This window comes from Thamnophis sirtalis, unplaced genomic scaffold (genome assembly GCF_051295495.1).
Source record: "Thamnophis sirtalis isolate CommonGarterSnake01/CBP01778 unplaced genomic scaffold, rThaSir2_p1.2 scaffold_3, whole genome shotgun sequence".
Lineage (NCBI taxonomy): Eukaryota > Metazoa > Chordata > Lepidosauria > Squamata > Natricidae > Thamnophis > Thamnophis sirtalis.
Genome location: NW_028261383.1, coordinates 92,115,440 through 92,139,675, shown reverse-complemented (window position 1 = coordinate 92,139,675; position 24,236 = coordinate 92,115,440). Strand labels below are relative to the sequence as shown.

Sequence of the window (24,236 nt, the reverse complement as noted above, 5' to 3'; positions counted from 1 at the left end):
TAGGCTGCTTTGTCTATATCACTCCTGTGTCGAGACAAACACGACGAGTCTGATTAGTTGTGGTACAGACCTACTTCACAATATGCTAGTATAGAAATAAATCCATAAATTGATTTTAACTATGTTGTCTGCCTCTGCTTAAAATGAACTTTGAAATTTAAAAAAAAATCAATTATAATGGAGCACTGAAAAGTTTAAGCTCTTCATTTTCTTACACAAAATAATCATCTAAGCTTTAAACATCCTACTGATTTGTTATATTTCAGTTTGATTAAACAAAACAACCCATATAATGCACTGGTTGACTCAACAGTTAATCCACTGATGTAGTTCTGATTTTCCTTTAAATGATGAGGGAAGACATTTTTGTAATGTAATTACTTCTTTATAAAGCAATGGTGACCAATAAAAATTAGTAGGTCACCTATCTGGATTTGTGGTTTGTGTACATCCTTCTAAATAATTTTAGCCAGTGCTCCTTTGTTGTTGCTGTTTGCCAGGGACCTCCAGGTTCTCCATAAGAATGGTTGTAAAATTCACCTTCTAGACAAGTCAGAAAATTAGCTGGCATGGCTAAAAATTCAGGGACATGACTCAACACAGTTAATCTCCTTATGACAGACAAGAATAAAGGACCCCCCCCCCCACACACACACAGAATCAGACATATCCTCAGGTATTTCTTCACTGTGGGAATCACTATTTTCAACTCCGCAGCAGTATTTCTACTTAGTGGTCTAAAGGGGATGAGATGTCACTCTTTTAATGTAGGCGGAAGGGGGAAGAGGCTCCCCCCTTCCCTGTTTTAGAAAGTGAACCAGCTGTATCTAAAGATTGGTCTGGAAGTGGTTATTAGTTTGTTTGTTTGTTTGTTTTTTATCAATGTGAGCGCCTGAGTTCACAAAGAATGCACCTGAAAACAAATGTCTAGAGCATAAAATTGTCTTCTAAGTCTGGAATGGAATGTAAAATTAACAATTGGCTTTTTCTCAATGGGCTGAAAGTGAACTTCTTACTGGGCATTATTTAAGAGGTACCTTCATGGTAAAATAGAGTCAATTGGGAGGGTCATGGCATCCATCTTCAACAATAAGTCCATATAAGATTTTCAGTGTTTTATAAAAGTAGTTCTTGTTCCCATCCTAATCAAGCAAATCAGTTTTGCCATTTCTGCAAATAGTTTTGCTATCTTCATCCTCTATTCCTCCATTGTGGGTTCCTTGAATATATTTCTATATCACATAGTTGGGCAATGGATTATTTCACGTAAAAGTTATTAGGAGATTTCATTAAAATTATATTGTCAAATTTCAGTTTTAAGTTTATTTAGTTAAGTTATGCCACAAAAATACCAAATATACTCTATTTTTCAATACAGTAATAACCAATTTTTGAAAAATCTCTCATATACAGAATTTTACACTGAATACATAATGTATTTCAATGGATATACTTCTGCTTTCTATAGTTGTCTTCTTTTAAAAAGTAATGGTGTTTTCCTCTTATCTGATCAATAAAAATATATATTTTGAAATAAGGGATAACAATGTTTGGATGTTTTTCTCTCTAAACCTTTCTTCTCCTAATCATTTAGAGATTCAGGCATTCCTTAGAGAAGAAGATTTTGTTGATTTGTATTGAAGCATTGTCTGACAACATTCTATGGGCTTATCATTATAAATCTTCCTGTTAAGGTGTTTGTACTTTTAATGTGGTTTGGTGTTTTTTATAGAATACAGCACTGTAGGAAACAAGACAGCTAGCTTTTTAACAAACTGCAGAATTAAAAAACAAGTGTTTATAAAATAAACTCACAAGGATGAATATTTTTTTAAAAAAACTAGTGCTGTTTCACTTATGTGGTACCTGCTATTTCAAAGCAAGAAGATTTAGAAATGAATTTAACATGAGTTATTTGAGTAGCAAGCAACCTTAAACATATAGGTTTTGATGCTTCTCTTACTGAATTTCTTAATCCCAGGCTTTTAGTTGATATCCTTCTACTTTATTGCTGTAATAGTTTCATCAATTTTTAAGTGTCTTGTGTCTAGATTTCTTGATTATTTTTGTGGAGTAATGACTGGCAAATAGGGTGAATAAACTAGTCTCAACAATTTATTTGCTCTTGGTTCTTCATTGTTATTGATGAAGGTGAATTTACCTTTTTGCAAAGGAAAGACACATTTAGCCAGTTAATTTCATGTCTTTTCATTTAAGGAGAAACATATACAACTTGAATTATACTTTTTAATAAATGATCTAATGAACAGCAGGATTCTCTGGCTGAATATGAATCATGGTTATTAATATTAATTGACATTAAATCTGCCAGTAGTGGTGGCCAAGACCACCTAAATGACATTCAGTGTTTACTGTATAATATGTGTTTAACCATCTGGGAAATGTGTGTGTTGCATTTGTTTTCTAGAATGGGTATTATTTGCCTTTCTGAATTTTACTGCTGATTAGGCTAGAAGTACCAACTTTATAAGTAACTAAATGTTGATTGACACATAAGACCATTATTGACTATTGTGTAAATGAATGCACATTAAAAACTCCCTTCTCGGTTCATATTTATGCTTCAGGCTAGCAGCATTTAACCGTCTAGGAAAACAATACACATTAGGATAGCTGCCATAATAAAGGAAATTTACCACATCTTTACAAAAGACATTGAGAACATTTATTAGGTGGAAGAATTTTTTGTTACCTAAGAGTCACTGAAAAGGCTGCAAAAATGAGCTCCTGGTAAGGCTGACAATATGGGCAAGCGGCTGGGATGACTTGCTATATGGTCCCAATGCTGCCTCCAGGGAAAATGACTTTGGAGCGTGATTTCAATAAGACACTGTAAGCTTCAAAACGTCGCTGGATTCTGAACTCTAGTGGCATTCAAGCTATTACAATCTGATGTATAGTATTTGCTCACACCATGTTCAATGGATGTGCCCGCACATCCACCTTCCACACAATTATCTGACTTTGTTAAAGTACTTTAAATTTGGTTGAGAATTGGCTAGCACCAAATTAGTCGTCTGAAAATAGACACAAACCAAGCCAGGATCCTGACCTTTTCTTTCTCGTTTATAATGGCTAAACAAGATGTTCTGACAGAATAAGTGCTGGAAACATCTGCCTCATAGCTGAATTCTCGTTCCTGGTGACAAAGCTGTGGGTGGCATGGGTAGGATGTTTGTTTGGAATTGCAGCTCATGAAGGCGTAATCTTCATTGAAAACTTTTCCTGCCTCCAGAGATAATTTTTATTAAGTGACACTAGCCATTCCATGCAAAAAGGAACATTTAGAATTAACCCTGTAGATTTTATTATCTGAAGCCATGACTGTAGAATAAGCAAATCCAGGCTATTTTGGAAATACAGAGCCAGTGGTTTTCTACAGCAGCTTACTGGCACATCAAAGAGACTGTAACTCAAGGTATTACATGATTTCTACTGTGGATCCAGTCTGCTTCAATTAAAAATACTTCAACTGATAGCTTAATAAAACAATATATACAATTTTAATAGAAACAAGAACAAGAAAAGATCATGCCAGACTAAAACGATAAATCATAGCATCATCAGAATATCTGAAGTGTCTAATTTGTTTTCAACAAAGAGGGGTTTTTTTTTCAGATCAAGCTATTTCTTTAACCATATTCATAGACATAAAATTGTAAGTCAGATACACCTTCAAAGATTTCTAAGAAAATATGCTTCAATAACATTTCATTATAATTAATGATGAATAATGTAAGCTCTGTTTCTCATGCAGCTACAACTATTATTATCTCTCCAAAATCTAGAGATCATTCTCAAATAGCTACCCAAATATCATTTCTGGACTGAAAGGTTCTGGGCTACCACAAGCTGGCAGCAGAGTTTTCTGTATAATTTTGCTAATATTTCATGGAATAGAAAGGCTACATTTGGTAGCAGTTATAAAAATAAATACCCATACAAAATATCCACCAAAAGACCATTCTGCAATTCATAAATTCATTCATTAGAATCTCAATTCTTTTAAATTCTTAAAAACTTGTTTTGGAGTATTTTAGCTGATAATCTTCTTAAATTATAACAATATTACCTATGAAGTAGGGCTGTATTACTATTATGCCTCTCATTTTTTAATACCTCTCCTATTGGTATCCTATGATTATATTACTTTGTTGTTTGTATGTACACAGAAAACTTATTCACCAGAGACAAATCCCTTACGTGTCTAATTACACTTAGCCAATAAAGAATTTATTCCATTCCATTCTTTGCATGGTTGTGCAATTGAAATGTATATTGACTGATGCTTTGATCCAACAAAATTTGCTTTAAAAGAAACTGATGATCTTGAAACTGAAACTGAAACTGAGAAGGGGTGAGAGTGGGATTTTCTTTTTTTATTATTCTTCAGACATTTTATCACAATCCTTTTGTTTTTAACTTATATTTGGATCTGAGTTTTTCTATACACTCTTTACCTTGTCAGCCACAGTCGTTTTATAATTTGAATTATCGTCTTTTTTTGACTAGAATCCAAGTACCCACAATGCCACAGTCAGGGAAAAGGGCGGCCTATAAATGCATAATAAATACAAATACAAAATACAAATACACAGTCGCATGTGGGATTTACATCAGTGATGGGTTCCTACCGGTTCAGACAGTTTCGATGAAACTGGCAGCAACCCAGGCCTGCCACACCCGCTGAACTTTTTTCCGGCTCTGGTTCTCTCCATCTTGTTTTTAGCTTCTGTGCATGCAGAGAACAATTTTTATTGCACTGCACATGCGTGCATGTGTGTACAAAGCGTGCATTCTCGCCGTGCACACGAGCGAACCGGCAGTAGTGCCTGCCAGAACCCACCCCTGATTTGCATGTGGTTCTTACATGTGTAAAGAAAAAGAAAATAGCATCAAAGGCGCTCTGAATTTATCCACAAGCAGATAGCAGGCTATATCCATAAATATTCCAAAACTGAAGAGCAGAATAGCATATGGAGTTTGCAGAGTCCTCAGAGTCCTCTGAAGTCCAGAAAGCACCTAGGAGATAATATCTTTGGGATAGAATGTTGTCAAAGAATAAACGGTCTCCCGCTACTAGATTAAAGCCTGGGGAGGTGAACTCACTTACAAAAATACACACAAGCAGCAGCAAACTATTTCTGGCATTTTCAAAGTAGGAGGCATTAATCTCACAGCAACCTTCTGCTTCATTCATTCTGCTTTTTTATTGTAATAGAATACAAAGCAAAAAACATAATTTTTGCAAAACATACGGTGCTTCACTGGTTTAATGATTGATTTACCTGACATACTTACTTTGCTTTGGTTCCTGCACAACAGTTGTAAGCATGAATTCAGCACTATCACTAAGATATAGAATCTTGTTTGGGAATTCAAATAGACATGCTTTAAAATTACTAAATTACTCACTTTTGTCAGAATTTGTTGCAGAAAAATCAAATCCAGAAAGCACACACAGAAAACTGATTCAGCTGGATTCATTAACTTCTTTATATACATAATAACAGATGAATAAATGTACAATACCAATAGTAGATTCTTTCAATGTGGTGGAAGTTACAAGCAGTATACCAGCAGGAGAGAACAGTTAGTTTCATTTCAGAGTTCAAAGCAGATAGAGTCTTAAGTTTCTGTTTCAATTCTTTGCACAGAGTCTTTGCACGCCCTGGCTCCTAACTATTTCAGCCCCCATTGGCTAACTTTGTTGCTATGCCTATTCATTGGCTGACCTTGTTATCATGTCTCTCTCAGTCATGAACATTCTAACAACTTCCAAATATAGTTTTCTAACCTATGCTTTCTCTCTAAAAGTGGCTAATTTATGTCATTTGTTGTGGGGTGGGGGTGGTCATAATAGACGACTTATACAAAGTTTTTTATCTAGGGAAAAAGAGTAAAACAAACAACTGGGAAGTCCATCCTGTTATCCAACGTGACCAAATCCTTAAGAATCCTTTCAAAACTTGTTGATGGACTGTGATTTCTAAATATTTAAGAAGAGACTAATGAAATCTAGCTAATTGTTTTATTTACATTTTTACTAAATAAGTATGTGTATTCTGTTCCTTGCCTATATTTTGGGTTGTGAGTTTTAATAATCTCTTAAAACCAAGTTTACATACTCATACATACTCAGTTACTTACTTAAAACATTTATATAGCCCTCTAACTCAACCAAGATGATAAAGCATAATGAAAAGAATATTAAGTTATAATGGATATCTTATAAACAGTAATGATAGAAGTAGATGGTCATTCAAACAGCAGTACTACTCTTATCCAATCAGGTCACCAAAGTATCATTTCCCAGGGAAAGAGTCAGGTCGTGGAAGTCTTTATATGTCAAGAAGAAGGTTGCTCCATAAGATAGAAGGCATGCATCCTGGTTCCCATAAGATTAATTGTTTCAATGAAGGTACCTGGAGTAAACCTTTTCTATCAGAGCTTGTAGGGAGGGCAGATACTCTGGAAAAAAGGTGGCCTTTCAAGTACTGAAACTCTATGCCATGCAGGGCTTAGAGAAAATAACTAGGCACCTTGAATTGCACTCAGATGCAATTGGGAGTCAACTATTGGTGTTACATAGGCATAGCAAGAAGCATTAATGAGTACCACAAGTAACTTGAAAGTCAGACCATAAAAACTTACTCTCAAGATTCTATTCTGATGCCAAAGTTTATTTTCACATCTGTGTCCCATTCCAATTTTATATGAAATAAACTCTGTTTTGTTGTGTTTACAGTGCAAGTTGGAATTTCATGCCTGCACATCTGGCAAAAATATTGTAGCTCGATGTGAAGGGCCTTGCCCATGCCTTCCAGGACAAGAGAGTCCAAAACACAAGACTGGTGAGTTTAATTTGTTCAATTAAGTATCAGATTTCTTAGTGAATTTTACTATTTTAGTATTCTAGCAGGCCAATCCTATGCATATTTGATAAAAAGTGAGATCTACTAAGCTCACTATTGTTTCCCAGAAAATAATATGATTGCCATTTATGAAATGAGTTGATAATATATTGAATATTTGGGTTATAAAAGTTGTTAATCATATTGCTCTTTTTGTTGGAATTAAGGAAAGAGGAATTAAAAAAAGATTGTTAACCAAGGCAGCATTCCAGACTCAACAACAAATACAGACTGACTCTTGGAATCTTGCAAGACTTATTAAATGTTAATGCTAGTTCATGTTAAGAGCAGTGCAGAACAAGCACTTGACAATACTTTGTACATTATCTTGTTAGTGAGAAACTGCCTTGGCAATAGAGAATGAAAAATACAACTGCTTACTTCTGGATTCTTTTATGAAATAATTGAAGTCTTTTGGTCAAAAGCCCCATCTTGGATTTCTGGTTAGCATGTCAAATAGAGTTTATTTGCCAGTGATTATATTAGCTTCTGAACTGATAGACAATGATCAAAACAAAATACTCTTGGATGGGTTAATTCAGCCCTAGTCTCTAACTCCAATCCTACCTGTATTGGGATGATTTATTCCACCTGTCCTATATTCCAGAGTAGCCACTCGTTACAGGAAAAAACTAAACCTAAAATACAATAAAGCTGAAATGCCTAGTTCTTTATATGCCTCCTTCATGGTGGAACTAAAAAAAAGACTTTTTGAAGATCTCAATAGGTGGATAAAAATGCCATTCCAACTGACTGTGTGATAAACCATAATAATCTGATGAGGTTGAGAACTGTGCTGGCACTTTGTATCCTACTAGAAGGGTCACCTAATACCAAACAAGTCTTAGCACAATATGTGTCAACCCATTAAATATGGGGAGGAGGGGGGCGGAACAGGAAAAAGAAATGTATATTGCATTGGTTCTCACCCAGGTCAACAAGGACTACATCAGATGTTGTTGTTGCCCATTGGCTGCCAGCAGAGCCAGCTGCAGACTCAGATGAGGAGGAGATTGAGGGAGACCCTGGGCAACTCCGGAGCCTTTGGAAGACTCTGATAAGGAAAAAGCAGCAGAGGCAGAAGCAGAGGCAGAAGCAGAGGCAGAGGCAGAACTGGGGTCTTTCCCCGGGGGAAAAGCAGCTGTATTTGGAGCCTGAACTGAGTGAGGGGAAGGAACAGATGGGGCCCATCCCAGATGTGGGTATTTGCAGAGAGGAAAATAGAGTTGAGCAATAAGCCGGCTCTCAAGGAAAAGCAGATGTGGACACTAGGCAGCCCCTCCCTGGCTGGGAAATATATAGTAGAGGTTTGGGAGGGGCAGACAGACAACCATTCACTTTTCGGATACAGCAAGCAATTTAGATTTCTTGCCCAGGTCTGTTGGAACTAATTACATTTTTTCCCACATGAATAAAAGGCTGCTCCTGCCCTTTGAAAAGAAGTTTGTTTGTACTCGCAAGTAAGCAGCTTATCATTGCTTGCTAAGGCTGTGTCAGAATAGATGTTAGTTCCTGGGTATCTGTCAACAAGGGGCAGCAGAGCTCAGCAGATGTGGCTGGGTAAACAGGACCTAGCCCTGTAGCATTACTGGAAGAACAACAATCACAGACAAGATAAAAGTATACAGTGCTTGAAAATTGCACCATTATGGCCTCCTATTATAAACTGGAACCAACATATTTTGGTTGTTAAATATACCAACAGGGATATTTAAAGTGAATGTTTGAACATTGGAAAAGAATTCATCCAGACTTAAATATTACTCAACAACAATTAGCAGACCAACAGAGATTTATTACCAGAATTAAAATGTTCAAGGATGCAGAACTAGAAGAGATTCAGAAAAATTGTAAAAATTGAAGAGCCAAAAGGGGTGAACAACCAAGGCCTCATGGTTCTTCTAAACAACAACAGAATGGGCGGGCATTTACAATGTGGGGGGGAACCTCATTCCAAAGGACAGGTACTGTTACAGAGAAGATGTGCTTCCAGAGTCCCAATAGATGAGATTAAAAGCCATGGTGGCATAGTGGTTAGAATGCAATAGTGCAGGCTATTTCTGCTGACTTCCAGCTGACTGCAATTTGGCAGTTTGAATCTCATAGGCTCAAGGTTGACACAGTCTTCCATTCTTCCATGGTTGGTAAAATGAAGCCCCAGATTGTTGGGGGCAATATGCTGATTCTATAAACCACTTAGAGAGGGCTGTAAAGCAGTATATAAATCTAAGTGCTATTGCTATTTTTAATTGAAGGAATACAGAACATGTCAACTCTGCAGGATTGAATTAGGTGGGTAGATGTTTTGGAAAACAGGTAGTCCCTCAAATAACTGGGTCCTATGCCATGTAGGGCCCTACAAGTAACAATCAACATCTTGAACCTCACCAGGAAGTTAACTGGCACCTGATGCAGCTTGTGAAGCAGAGGTACATGCCCATTACTTCTTCCACCACACAATTCTGAACCAAGTGGTCTTCAAGAGAAACCCCATGTAGAAGTTGTTACAATAGACAAATAGTACAGTACTCAGACCATGAGTTGACTAAGGCATGACTGACTGACAAACCCAGGAAGACGCAAAGATCATGTTAAGAAGATTAAATGAGGAAATGCTACCCTGCTCCAAGATCAAAGATGTAATATCCTCAGATTTGAGTGGTCCAAACACCCACAGCCAAATAGCCTTGGAAGAATTGACTTAAAGACTCAAAAATAGCATTGCTTAAAAACTATGCCTATAAAACAGATTTGAGAGACCTTTCTATTGAAATACTTATGTTGTTCATTCATTTTGTCGTGTCAAATAAAATCACATTCTTCAGCGGCAGTAAAAATCAACATGTAATTGGGATGTACTATTCACAAAGTTCATCAGAATATTCATAAACATGCATGTATGCACGCATACACACTTCTTAAGAAATAATTTAGGTAATATGATTATATATATTTCATAAATGAACTATTACTGATAAAGAATGCATGCCGAGTGATGTACACATTTAGTCTCTGATAATATATTATTTCTATAACCTTTAATATGCCCTTATCAGAAGTAGTACCATATTAATAAATTCCCAGTGACATTTTAAGCTCAGACAACAGAATAAATTGTAATAACTGTGAGGCTGATAAACTAAATTTGACAGCATGTAGGCATTCAGCACGGCAATATTTTGTTTTGGCTGGATCTCTGATTCTGCTAATGCTGCAGAATAGAGTTCTTTGTGGTTTGATTGCTACATGATCACATTCTAGACCCGGGATGGCGAACCTATGGCACGCGTGCAGAGGTGGCACACAGAGCCATTTGTCAGGGCACACGAGGCATTGCCCTGTCAGCTGACCAGCGTGCATGCGCGTGCTGGCCAGCTAAGTTCAGCCTTTTTTAAAGCCATTTTTCGCCCTCCCCAGACTCCAGAGGCTTTATAGGAGCCTGGGGAAGGTGAAAAGAGCCTCCCCGGAGGCCCTCCGAAGGCTTCAGGAGCTTCCCTGAAGCTCCAGAGTGCAAAAAAACGGCCCTATGGGCAAACAGAAAGTTCGCAAACGGAGTTCTGTTTTGCTCATAGGGTCGGTTTAAGCCCTCCGGAGGCTTCAGGGACCTTCAGGAGGCTTCCCTGAAGCCTCCGGAGGACTTAAAAGGACCCTACAAGCAACCGGGAGTGACTTCCAGTTTGCTCGGATGGTCCATTTAAGCCCTCCGTAGACTTCAGGGACCTTCAAAAGTCATTTCCGGTTTGCTCATAGGGTCCTTTTTAGTCCTCCAGGTCCCTGAAGGTCCCTGAAGCCTCCGGAGGGCTTAAACCGACCCTACGAGCAAACCGGAAGTGACTTCTGAAAGCCTCCTGAAAGTCCATGAAGCCTCCGGAGAGCCTCCAGGGGGGAGGCTGTTTTCACCCTCCCCAGGCTCCTATAAAGCCTCTGGAGCCTGGGAAGGGCCAAAAAAGCATGGAAAAATGGAGGAGAATACCTCACCTCATGCATGCATGCGCACTGGGGGTGTGTCGCGTGTTGCATTATAGGTACGGCACGTCCATGCATGACCCCCCCCCCCCCTGCGGTCCCCCCTTATGGCATGCAAGCCAAAAAGTTTTGCCATCGCTGTTCTAGACTATTACAAGAACCCTTCTTGGTCTTTGGATTTTTGAGACAATGGTCAATTTTAAATAGAATTTCTAGTACTTATGTTACTGTACCCCAAATGAGTAAATGTTTATAATTAATTTGCTATCTGTATGAGAGCTACTTATCTTCTTTTTCCAAAGAAAGCATCAAGTTTTTGTCATATCACAATCAAGGACAGCAGTACTTTTCTCATTCTTCCCTATTTTTGACATAGAAATTAGCAATTAGCAATTTAATGGGTTTATATGCCGCCCAATCCCGGGGGGGGGGGACTCAGGGCAGCTTACAAGTACGAATAAAATAAAATAACATACAGGGGAAGAAGTCTTAAACAAATCTCTTCTCTTGAGTAGAAAGAAGCAAAAATAGGTCAGCAACAACTGGGATGAGCATTAATGCTATACCTCCTACTGGTTATTCTTCTCTCCCATAATTACAAGGATCAATCTTACTAGTTGTTACATATTTCTTGCTTTCCAAACTACCATTCTATTAATGTGATTCAAGCTATGCAAAATTTCCTGTTCCAACCTTTTTGCTCAATAAAGGAGAATACGGACAAAAGTAGCTCAAGAGAATAATGACAAAGAAGGTACTTGTGCATTATTCACTCCTCTGCAGCTGCATTCCAATGTCTCATCATGCAAGTGTGGTATATTAACTTAATGATACATGCATATCTTTAGACATGATGTTTGATAAAGTTTTCTTCAGAATATAACACTACATAACCAGTGATTTGGTATCCTCTCTGCATAACTATCTGCTGTTGCTGTGCTAAAAATAGAAAAGAAATGTTAAACTTATCTCATAAGTGTTTCAAATGCACATTTCTTCTGTAATGTGACATTATTATTATAATTTGTCACATAATCAACCAGTTTAGACTGGATTTGGCATTTTTAACCACATATTGAGACCTTTTCAATGACCTTTGGTAGGCAGATTTTCTTGTTTTATGGGGTTAAAGGGATGATGGTGGTGATGATGATTTGTCACACAGTCAACCAGATCTTTATACTGGATTTAGAATTTGAATCCATATATTAAGTTCTTCCTAATGACCTAATATAGACAGATGTTGATGCTTGATGGTGTTAAATATATTGTGGCAGGATAGAAGATGCTCCAAGTAAAGCTGACCTTTGCAAATGACTTAGTGTTCAAGTGGTGCTCAGATGTTTTGGCATTGCAACCTAGACATCTATTACTATTAGCACTAACTTTATTTTCTTTTGCCACAATTGTTCTACTTCCATTTGCAGGTCGTTGTATTGTGTGGTGTTTTTTTTCTAGTTCTTTCTCTTCTACTCTGTAGTTGTTATTAATGTCTGTTTACCACAAAGCCACATCTTCTAGTTTTTTAGCTGGTTTTGGCCTTTATATGCACCGAGTTCTTCCCAAAATGTCATAATATGCCAGTTTAGTATATTTGTAGATCTAATCAGTGTGGCCTTTGCAATTGAGAGGTGGAGATTTTGTCATGCACAGATTTTCTAAGTGTCAATAACCACTGGGACCACCCTGATTGGTTAATGCCATAAACTTTGCTTTTCAGAATCGGTTACTTAATGTCTTCCCCTTCTACTAGTTCCTGGTATTGCCACATCCATTATCCACACTTTATTCTTATCAACCACAGTTATTATTATTATTATTATTATTATTATTATTATTATTATTATTATTATTATTATTGCCATTATTTAGAAGAAAGTAAAAATGTAAAAAAAAATATTAATCCCCTATGTAGAAGAAAGGTGGCTTGGCACAATCACATCCCACATAATGAGCAGCATTTAATAAAGTTGCTGTCATTTCACCCCACATAAAAAAAAAAATCAAAGCTTTCCCCTTAATGTCTTCACATAAGTATTGTTTCACTTAAACGGCTATATAATGACAATAATTGATGAAAGACCAGTCAGTCTACTGTTCCTGGTACTGCTTGTTATTCCACAGGAAGCTCCTTTTAATGAGAGAATCTTCTTTTTGTGCCTGTGTTCTTAAACTTCATAAAAATATTCTTCTTTATTGACAACAATGGGCCCAACTGTCTATCTGGTAATGATGCCAAACAAATGTTGAATGATAAATGCCCATTTGTAATCAGCACTGAAACATGTTATCCTTTCAGCCAGCAGACTCCTGTTTTCTAAAAATCAATCCAACACATTAAGTATTTCAGCAAAGAGAAGGAGAAAATCCCAAAGCAAGAAACTATTATTATTTTCGAGTTGGGCAATACTTGCCCAAGGGGATCAGTCACAGCTTGCTTGATTATCAATTCCCCAGCCAGTGCCACCACATCTTTCTACATAATTATGGCAGTACAGCAAAAATTGTTTCAAGTACTCATATGAGAATAAGCGTTTTGGAGCTGCTTTAATGTGGAAGCCCATCAGTCCTTCATCCTCACAGCCCTTTTCAACAATGTAGCCCTAATCAACAATAAATGTGTCCCTAAAGCATTTACTGTTCAGCAAAAAAAAAATAGAATTTCATTCAAGTATACAATGTATGAATAACTGGGAAGAAAGGGGCAGTGTAAAATAAACATTATGCTAATATTTATTAGTTTCTATTTAAATAGTCAAAATAACACACACACAAACACACACACACAGCAAAATAACTTCAGTTAGCAGTAGTAGGTATTTGTCTTGTAGGATCATAAAATAAATGCTGAAGTGAAATTGTAGATTGTAGATTTAATTTATTTGTATGCCGCCCTTCTCCGGGAGGGACTCAGGGTGGCGAACAACTCAAAAGGGGAAAGGGGATACAAACACAATACACGTAATTAAAATACACAAGAGTCATACAGCCATACAAGTCGAAAGGGGAGGGGAACTCATCAACCCCAGGCCTGCCGGCACAGCCAGGTTTTGACGGCTTTACGGAAGGCCTGGAGAGGGGTGAGGGTCCGAATATCCTTCGGGAGTTCATTCCAAAGGGCCGAAGCTGCAACAGAGAAGGCCCTCCCCCGGGTGGTAGCCAAATGGCATTGGCTGGTAGATGGAACCCGGAGAAGGCCAACCCTGTGCGATCTAACGGGTCTGTGGGAGGTAACTGGCAGCAGGCGGTCTCTCAAGTACCCAGGTCCAATACCATGAAGGGCTTTATAAGTTACGACTAGCACTATAGTGCTAGTAATAAGTGCTAAAGTAATAAGCGGCACAATTGCAGTCTGTTGTTCTTCCATTACCTGTTTTACCAAAAAATGTTATCAGAAAATTTTATTATAAATATTAGTAAGTTAGAATCTAGAAACCTAGCTCTGACTTAGCCACAAAGCCAGCTGGGTGACCTTGGGCCTGTCCCTCTTTCTCAGCCCTAGAAAGAAGGCAATTACAAACCACTTCTGAAAATGTTGCCAAGGAAACAATATTGACTTGCCCAGGCAGTCCCCAGGAATCAGAAATGATTCAAAGGCATTTTTAAAAAAAAGTATTATATGCAACATGTATCATCACTATATATTATATTCATGCAAATGCCAAGTTTCAAAAGAGAATGCCTTTGAATGACATTTTACTAGTTCTATAAAATTTGTTGTGTTTTGTTTAAATTTCATACTTTTTAACCATCCATCTTCCACCAGAGTTATTTTTAATTCCATAAACAATGATTCTTAAAAAATACAAAAGCTAATATTCTCAAAGAAAGATTCCTTGACAAGTGTTGAATGGTTAAATGACAGAGTATTCAACAACCTACCTTTATGCATTTTGATCACCACTGTGACAAGAATAATGTGACTGAATTTGTCTTCCTGATTTTGCTTTCTAGGTAGCAGTATGATGTAATTCCACATATTGTATTATTCTCTTTCTCTGTATTTCACTGGGGTTTTAGTTTCATGCATACATGAAATAATTCAATCACAGAAATCTGAATATAAGCACTCCAACATAATAATGCTTATTTGTCTGTATTACTATACTACCACCACCTGTTCTTCCTTCTTCTAAATTTTGTATCTGTGATAGCAACAAAATAAAAGTATAAAGAGGGAGCTTTTCAACAAAAGCCTAGGTTTGCTTCTGTAGAGAGTAATGGTTGAGATTTTTGGAAATACATGAAAAATGTATGATTCTCTGATGCTGTTTTTTCACAATTCCCACCGTTCTTGGCTATTTGTCATATTGACTAGGTTGGATTTCACATAGAAAGCATCTAGAGAGAAATGGGCTTTCCATCTCATGCAAAGTCATTCCCTTTGAAGCACTGCTAATATAGCTTCATTTCTCCAAATAGAAGAAACAGCTCTTCTAGATTTATTAAAGAAATATTATTTGGAGAATGAGCACATACAAGTAGTCCTTGAGTTGAAACTGTTTGTTTAGTGACTGTTCAAAGTTACAAAAGCACTGAAAAAAGTGATTTGGGACCATTATTTTATACCTGTGGTCATTGCAGCATCCCCATGATCATGTGATCAAAATTCAGAAACTTGGCAACTGATTCATATTTATGATGGTTGCAGTGTCCCAAGATCATGTTTTGCAACCTTCTACAACCTTCCTTTTGCAACCTTATGACAAGTAAAGTCCAAGGGAAAGCCAGATTACATAACAGCCATGTTGCTGTTGTGATGCTATTATGATGCTGAACAAGTGCCTGGAGTTTATGAGAATCTGGATAGGAAGGAACTAACTTTGACTCAGCACTATGGGGGTTTTGATGCCTGGTGTTGGGGACATGTCATTTTGAACTCTGGCTGGGGTTTCATGTCCCCGGGCACACAATGTGCAGGTTCTCCTGGACTTGCAGCTATTGTTTGATGAGAAGATTGCAGCCATGGCTATGGGAACCATTGTACAAAATTCTCTTGTGCAGCAATTGTATCTTTCCTGGTCTGGGAGGCCTTGCTCATTTTGTTCACTTCCCATTTGGATTACAACATGGGCCTGCCCTTGAAAACCATCTAAAAATTACAACTGATCGAGAGTGCAGCAATGTAAATTCCTAGATTTCTACCCATGTCATACCCATGTTAAATGAACTGCACTAACTCCAGGGGTAATTTAAGGTGCAGGTCATTACCTTTAAAAGACTTACATGGTGTGGGACTGGGTTTCCTGAAGATCACTTTCCCCCTGGGTTATCAATCCATTCCACCGAGGACATCTGCTATCTTGTGGGTCCTTGGAAATGCACCTTTTCTATTGCAACCCCCCACCCTATGGAATACCCTTCCTCTGAGATGTGACATACCCCAACCCTTCTATCCTTCCAGAGCACATTTAAAACTTGACTCTTCCTCCAGGTGTTAAGATAGGGCAAGGTCAATGTGGCTTGTATCAAAGAAGGCTTATTGCCACATCAGATTTTCTCTTTTTAGTTTTATCAGTGTTGGATTTTACATTTTATTGGTTGTAAGCCACCCATAATTTTTTAAAGATAGGTGCCTATACAAATGTTTTAACATAAGTAAATTAAATAAATAAGTTTTTAGGAGCTGCTGACAGGTGCTATATGAGCATCCACCTCCAAATCACCTTTCCCCTTCCAATCTGTATCACAGTACAATCCATCTGTCTTTAACATAATTTGGGCATTGCTGTTTTACAAACAGCAGGAAACATAATTAAAACAAAGGAGGTTATACAGAAACATGTAATGTATCATACAGAATGTAGAGAGAGGCTAGATATTTAGTATATATTTTGTGTCAAATTGGGTTTAAAATATTTTAGTGATACTTAACCTTGAAGGGAATGCCAATCATATAAGAATTCATAAAAACTGAATTCCTCAACCATCTCTACAAACCTCATTGGCATGTGCATTAACCTTATGAATTTCCTCAGGTCTACTTGTTCTTATCAGTATATTGAATTTTGATGGCATCCATTTATATGCACTCTTAGGGCAGCAAAATATTCTATACTGTGAAAAATGTAAGCCTCCATTAAGTGTTGGAAAGAGGCAGACAGGGATATGTGTTGGTGCCAGTATAATAAATAAACCAAGTAATAGTCCATTTATTTGGACACCACATTTTTCCCCATGCAGATTGTGTTTAAGATGGTTCGCGCAATTTAAACGTAAGAAATATGGATTTAGCAATCTACCTTATTTCCGTATTATTATATAAAGCATACCAACATTCAAATAAGAATATGATTAGTTAATGTCAGTTAACAAATATTCAGCAACATAGTATTAACTGTAATATCAATCATGAAACAGAAGCATATTCAATTAACAGTATTGAATCTAGGGTGCATGTCCATACTCCCACCCTTCCTTGAAAAGAACTGCAAAAACTTTCAGAGCACTCACTTTCAGGCAATAGAAGCAGGTCTTCCTTTTTGCCCAATTCCTAAGTCATAAAGTAGGCTTGTTCTCAAGCCAGCTCATTTCCTGATGCCCATAGGCAATGAAGCACCAGGAGAGGGGGGGGGGGATAGGAAAGGCCATTCCTAGCACTAAGGATAGAGGGAAGCAAAAAAACAAAAACAAACAGCTGACCCTGATGGGAAACCCATGTCCTTTTACTAGTAGTACTCTTATGAAGGCCCCTAGAGCCAGAGCCAGAGTTGGGGATGGGGGGATAGAGGCAAAAAATCTAGTCGGATTCGTACAGCACCTAGTGATGGCTTGTATTAACTCAGGTTGTCAAAGCAAGAAATGAAAAAGCATGTAATTGCTGGATTCAAAGGTAACACAGTTTGCTGATCACAACAGTTAGGCTCATATCATATGTGAAGCCAAAATCCCTCCCCCCCCCCCAAAAAAGTCCCCTAAAATGGTGATACGTGAACCCAACCACAGATTTATCTTCCCTTGTGCTTTTCAAAGGTAGCTGCCTTTATAAAGAATTCAGGGCTGAGACTGCATCAAGGTGGGTAGAAGCTGCCACACAAGCAAAGGCCACCCCACCTACTGATAGTTTTAAATTTAGAGAGTGTCAGTTCCCTTCTTTACAAATTTGAAGCATGTCAGTCCCCTGTCTATTTATTTGGTCAGGCTCAAGGCTTTCAGTGTGGTACCATTCACGCACAAGTGCCTGCAGTGCTATTCTCTCTTTTTAAAAATATGACAGGGATTAGAAGAAAAGAGGGCCCTGGGCGTTCCAGGAGTGATTAAATGAATTGCATTCTTTTGTTTTGTTCCAGAAGCCTGACCGGTGTGTAAGAAATAAGCAACAGCTCACACCGACAATTTCCCTTGTTAACTCTTATGCAGTCAAGTGGAGCTTCCACCTATGGTTACATTTAATGAACCAAGCAATTTTCAGTTCCGTGGAAATCCTTTAATCAGCAGCATTTGCCTAAAATACACCCAGAGTGCATGGGATGGCTGTGCTGTTTAAGGACAAAAGACAAAGAAATATTGAAATGTCATGAACCAGAATACTGCAAGACAGCCAAAGCTTTTAGGATTTATGCTAGGAAAATATTGACAACCTTCAATGCAATAGCTTTATTACAGAGAAGCAGAGAAATGAGGAAGCTCTTCCAGTGCCTTAGCCTTAGTAGTTTCTTGATTATTTCCCTTTTCTGTGCCATGCTATATGAAGAATTACAAAGCCATGTTGTCTTTATTCCTGTCGCATCATGGGTAGTCCAGCCTGTATCTCCTATGAATACTGTGACCTGAAATATTACAACTTTCCAAACATCATCATCATCATCGTATCATATAATCATACCTAACGTTACATACAGTGAAATCTTAACTCATTAGTATGATCATTCTGGCATTGTTTGGCTTTCTAGTTGAAATTCATATTACATATGTAAGTAATATGAATTTTTAATTTTGCAATCCTTTCCTCCCAGATTTTTGTTTGGCCTTGTGCTTTAGTGTAATCTTTAATGACTTTTCAAAAAGCTTAGAATAAATCTCAGAGGCCCAGAATTCTTTGAGTGGATGTATAGAGAGTTTTTAAAAATCATAAAATATAAACACTAGTTCTTAAATCTAGCATATTATTAATGTCATTGCCCAACTCTTCATGCAACTATAACTTCATGCCTGATGTAAAACTTAATAGTGATATACTAAAAGTTGTTAGCAGGTAACATTTATTGGAAAACAAATACTCTGCTTCCTTAAGTGACAAGTTATCATCAGAAGAGGTTAAAAAAAAGTCAGAACGGCAGCCCCAATTGGATGATCAAAATCTTGACTCTTTTTTGAATGAATTGTTTGTGCCTATGTAAAAAGGGACAATTTCATGGTTGGACTATCAACTTGAGTCTTTTTAAACATATCTAGATATACTGCCCTGCTTCAGTCTATTTTATTGCATTTCATTCTGCACAGCTAGGACCTAAGAAGTTTGATGCACAAACTTTGAAATAATCCTAATTTTTAAAAAATACTTGTTTCCCAGCAGTGGACAAATATATTTTATCTCACGCTGATACTGGTACAAAGGTAGCTTAAATATACATTATTCATTTGTGCATTTATATGGCCAGCCATCCCAAATTGTGTGGCTTTAGGTGGCCTACAAAAGACAAAAATGCATGCAAAATTTCTACAAAATAATATAACAATGTATAAGTAAGTAAATGCAGTGAAAAAGAATATGAAATGTACACACATTATTACAACTATTTTACCTTTTCTTTGCCGGGCACTAAAATGTCTGGAATTTGGAAATGTTTCTTTCAAATCTGTGTTTCATATGTGTGATTGCTCCACTTCCAAGACAAGTTTAGGATTTATTTTGTAATGTACAAAACGGTCTTTATAGTATACTGAGAATTGCTTCACAATTACCTTATTCATATAAAGCATTTAAATGATTTGAAAAATAACATAAAAATGATCTAATGGGGTTTATTCTGGTTTTCAAAAATGTATGGTAATCAATGTTTGCAGGATTGTCTAATGGTAACAAGACTCCTGAGTCAAGTAAAATACTAGTCCTTAACTGTACCAGCAAACTACCTTCTTAAGGGTTGTGTTAGACTCTCAGGATATAACCTCACATGTCTAAAATTAATTGTGTATCTCATTAAGACAATAATTTCCTTCAGGAAAGCTCTTGATCTTCTTGAAGGCATAATAAAAACAAGATTATAAATGGACTATTTCTTAACAAGTTACCATTTAGGTTTCATAACAATATACTTAATTATTAAGAAACCACTTCATAATGGCAGCTGGCACAGGGGAGGAATATAAATAAAATTATAATGTCATACCACAGTTTCACAGGAAACAAATTAAGACAAGTGAAACTAAATAAATCCAGGAAAAATAAACCTCAGCGTGTATTCATGCAAAGTTTTTAATCTATTAATAGCTTTGAAACCTTTTATTTCAAGTACTGTAATTCAAAATGTTCATAATTCTGACAAATGAATCACTCAGGGTTCTAGACAAGTTGCTCTAGGAAGCTTCTTTCCAGTTGTTGATCCTTTGTGACACCCTGATTTTCAGACCAGTTAAAGATAGTGAAACTAGTGAAAGATAATTAAAGCTACTTTGCCCTCCTCCCAGAATTGATGATGATCAAATAATGGTACATGCCCACATTTAGGTCTATATAGTAATAATAAGGAGATGGAAACATCTTTATTTCTCCATTTTATTGTGAATGATTTTTTCATTCCTTTAGAGAAGGTTGTGGAAAATAAGATCACTTTATAAATGGGATCTATAAAGTTTGTTCTTGATTCTTTGTCATAAAATTGCTCGTATTCATTCAGGATGGGTCCATCAACTGGGAGATCCAAGCAAGGTGGGATTCCTTTGAGAGAGTGGAGCCTGAGATAGGGCTTTGCATAGCTCAGACACCTGGGGGATGGATCCCTGTGGCATTAAAGTCTGGGAGAGTATGAGGTGCCAGCTTTAAAAGGAGGAGTGTATCTCTAGATCCAGCTATATTTGACAATTCCCACCTAAGTTCCAAAGAGAAGATTGATGAGAGTGTGGTTGAGGATCAGCTACAAATCTCCTAGAGGTCCTAGATTTATCTATATCCCTTTCATTCAGGATTCAGGTCTGAATGGGAATAGAAACAGCATTAGATCAGTAGATTAGTTTCATCAGGACTGATAGGGAATGTCCATACTTTCTAGCTTTATTTGACCTCTCAGTAGGCTTGGTACCATTGACACTCTGTGTGTGTGTGTGTGTGTGTGTGTGTGTGTGTGTGTGTGTGTGTGTGTGTGTAGCAGTATGCTCCTTCCCATATTTGGTGCTTTGATATAACACAGACACAGGCAGGCACACACACACACACATCTCTCTCTCTCTCTCTCTCTCTCTCTCTCTCTCTCTCTCTCTCTCTCTCTCTCTCTCTCTCTCTCTCTCTCTCTCTCACACACACACACACACACACACACACACACACACACACACACACACACACACACACACATATATATATATATATATATATATATATATATATATATATATATATATATATATATATATAATATTACTGGATTACACATGCAAATTCTGTTAATAAGCTTAGAATATCTCATAACGTTTTCCTAAGCAGAGCTCTTCTAACTGTTCTATCCTACACAGAGAAGTATATTTAATGGGGTACCTTTCTCAGGAAGTAGATTTTCAAGTATACCTTAACAAATGGCAAATGTTGCAGCTAAGCAAATGGATATGTTTTTTTTTTAATATATGTGAGGAGTATGCAATCATTTCAAGAGGTGATGTCTTGGTGGTTCATTGCAAATGCATTGGAACTCTTTCCTGATATCCTCAATATGCCTATAGACATGTAGGAGATACTTTCACAAAATTGCATACAGCAGGCCTGTCAAACTCACTGGGCCAGATGAGTAACATGCTGGCCATGCCCATGCCCTCTTTAGCAAAGGAGGGAAAAGTCACAATACGTTATATGACAATGCCGTGAAGATGAGGGTTTGTCACCCCCTGGTATATAACACTTAGACTTATATACTGCTTCTTCTAGCCCTCTCTAAGAATTTACAGGGTCAGCATATTGCCCCCAACAATCTGGGTCCTCATTTTTACCAACCTTGGAAGGATGGAAGACTGAGTCAACCTTAAGCTGGCCAGAATAAAATTGGATACAGAATCAAATCAATACTGCATGTAATCATCGTCATGGTGCCAAACAATTTGGCTCATATCCCAAACAGTTTATGCAGACATATCTTTTTCATATCATGGAAGTCAAAGTTACTTAAAAACATTTCTGGGAAGTTTGCTACTCAGCGGATAATTACACCTAAACCAGCTATGTGACAGCTTTATATATTTACGGACCGTGAGGATGAAGTATTAATAATCATTAATTAGTCACCTCAGACTGGCAGCATGAATTGCCTTACTCGGTGAATAGAGAGTGCTTGAGCTGTCAAGGAGGTATGGGTGACAACACCAAAACCCACAACAAAAAGCAGCAGGGAAGAAATAAATTGTATGCTGTTGCCTGACAGCAGTAATTATTATGCAAAGGCCATATGGCACCTAAGGGCCTCCTATCTCTTCTTCTGATATAACTTACTTTCAAGCACTGTGTATTTTCAGCTCTGTGTTTATTAAATAATGAATTTGCCCATATATAAATTACTTTATGGAACATTGATTAATGGATTCATGTACAAAATTTTGTGGGATTTTTAGGATTCAAGACTAAACTAGGAACAGTTCAGCCAGATTGTCTGAGGAAAGGAATTGGGTTTTTTCAAATGCAGCTTTATTACAGTACTGTATGTAGCTTCTTTGCTTCCATTATGGATTTTTATGTGTAATTCAGATGCTACATTTTCATGTAATCTTAACATGCTTTCCCATAATTTCTTCCATATTTCCTCTTTTATTAAGAAAGTTTGAAAGGAATGGATGCAACATTCCGATTTTAAGCCCTTTAAAATTGATCTTTTCTTTTTCTTTTTCACAATAACAAAGCTAGTCAGGATCAGCTGTAATGAAAAGTGGATAAATCGTGTGGACCTAAAATGTGATTGGCTATCTGATCTACTCATGTAATTTCTGTCACCACTAAACAGAATAACAATCCATCAATCCGTTTCAGTTTCCAGGCAGCTTCCCATAAATATGAGAAGAGATCTGCACCTTCAGTCCTGGCTGTTTGAAACCATTAGCCTTTGACTCTCTCAGATTATTTTTCTAGCAGATAATACTCAACATGCTGTGAGAACTGAATTATTATGAATGCGGCTAAATCATAACCAATTTAAATTTATTGCATTTTTAATGTCATGTTTTTGTGGTGTTTTTCAAAGTCCTATTGCTTCTTCAACTCTTTTCTCTCTGAATAAATTATTTAACTCAATTTGATTTTTTTTAAAAAATCCCTCTACTTTTTACCATATGCCTGGAAAAGAGATCTGCATCATGATAGCCTTTACACTTTTCTGATCATTCACAGTATTTCACTAAATGTTGTGTCTTCTGTGCTTTTGGAAGGTAAATCCAGAATTCAATGTGGTTGACTATTTCACGAGCCACGTTTATGAGAGCAAGAAGCTTCATAACTGTATAAATATAAACTATTCAAGTTAGAGTCAGTATATGAAGCCAATCTATTCTGATTTGCAGAATAAAAATAGCAAGCAGTACCTTTTAGGCTTATATACCACCCCATAGGACTTTACCTCTAAACCTCTAAAGGTGGTTTACAATGTAGAAGCATTATTTGCATAGTGATCCCAACATTCTGGGTCCTCATTTTACAAATCTCAGAAGCATGGAAGGCTGAGTCAACCTTGAGCACCTTCAGAATCAAACTTCAGGCTGTGGGCAGAGTTTGCCTACAATACTGCAGTTTAACCACTGCACCACCAGATGAGCAGAACTCTGATTAATAAATCTGCCAGGAAGGCAAGTGTTCATCTCCCAATTCCATGACATCTGGAATGAGGAGAACTTCATTTCTTCATTTGTTAGTAGTCAATTGGAAGATCAATGGATCTTATATCCTAATACAACTTCATAGATCTTCATTGAGATGCTTATTTCAATTATGATGTTTTAACAACTGAAGCAGTACTGCAGCAATTGGATATATTCCCTAGGCCTTGGAATATTTTGTGCATCAACTCGACAGCCTCAGGCTCTGAAAATATGGGTTGAATAGAAATAAAATTTAAGAAGCTTAATAGAGGCAGATGATGAGATGTGCCTTGCCATACAATATCTGACAATTTTCTAGGCAATGACTATTTTCCTTTTTAGAAGAGT

At 37.1% G+C, this 24,236-nt stretch overlaps 1 protein-coding gene across 4 annotated transcripts in view; it reads left to right on the top strand.

The window, feature by feature from the left end:
- The window catches only part of SPOCK1 (SPARC (osteonectin), cwcv and kazal like domains proteoglycan 1), a 471,478-nt gene that overhangs the window by 343,475 nt on the left and 103,767 nt on the right, over positions 1-24,236 (top strand). For all 4 annotated transcript variants that reach the window (XM_087709511.1, XM_087709509.1, XM_087709512.1 and 1 more), the window contains one exon: positions 6,770-6,875. In XM_087709511.1, coding sequence (XP_087565637.1) covers positions 6,770-6,875 — 106 coding nt within the window. The remainder of the gene's footprint in view (positions 1-6,769; positions 6,876-24,236) is intronic.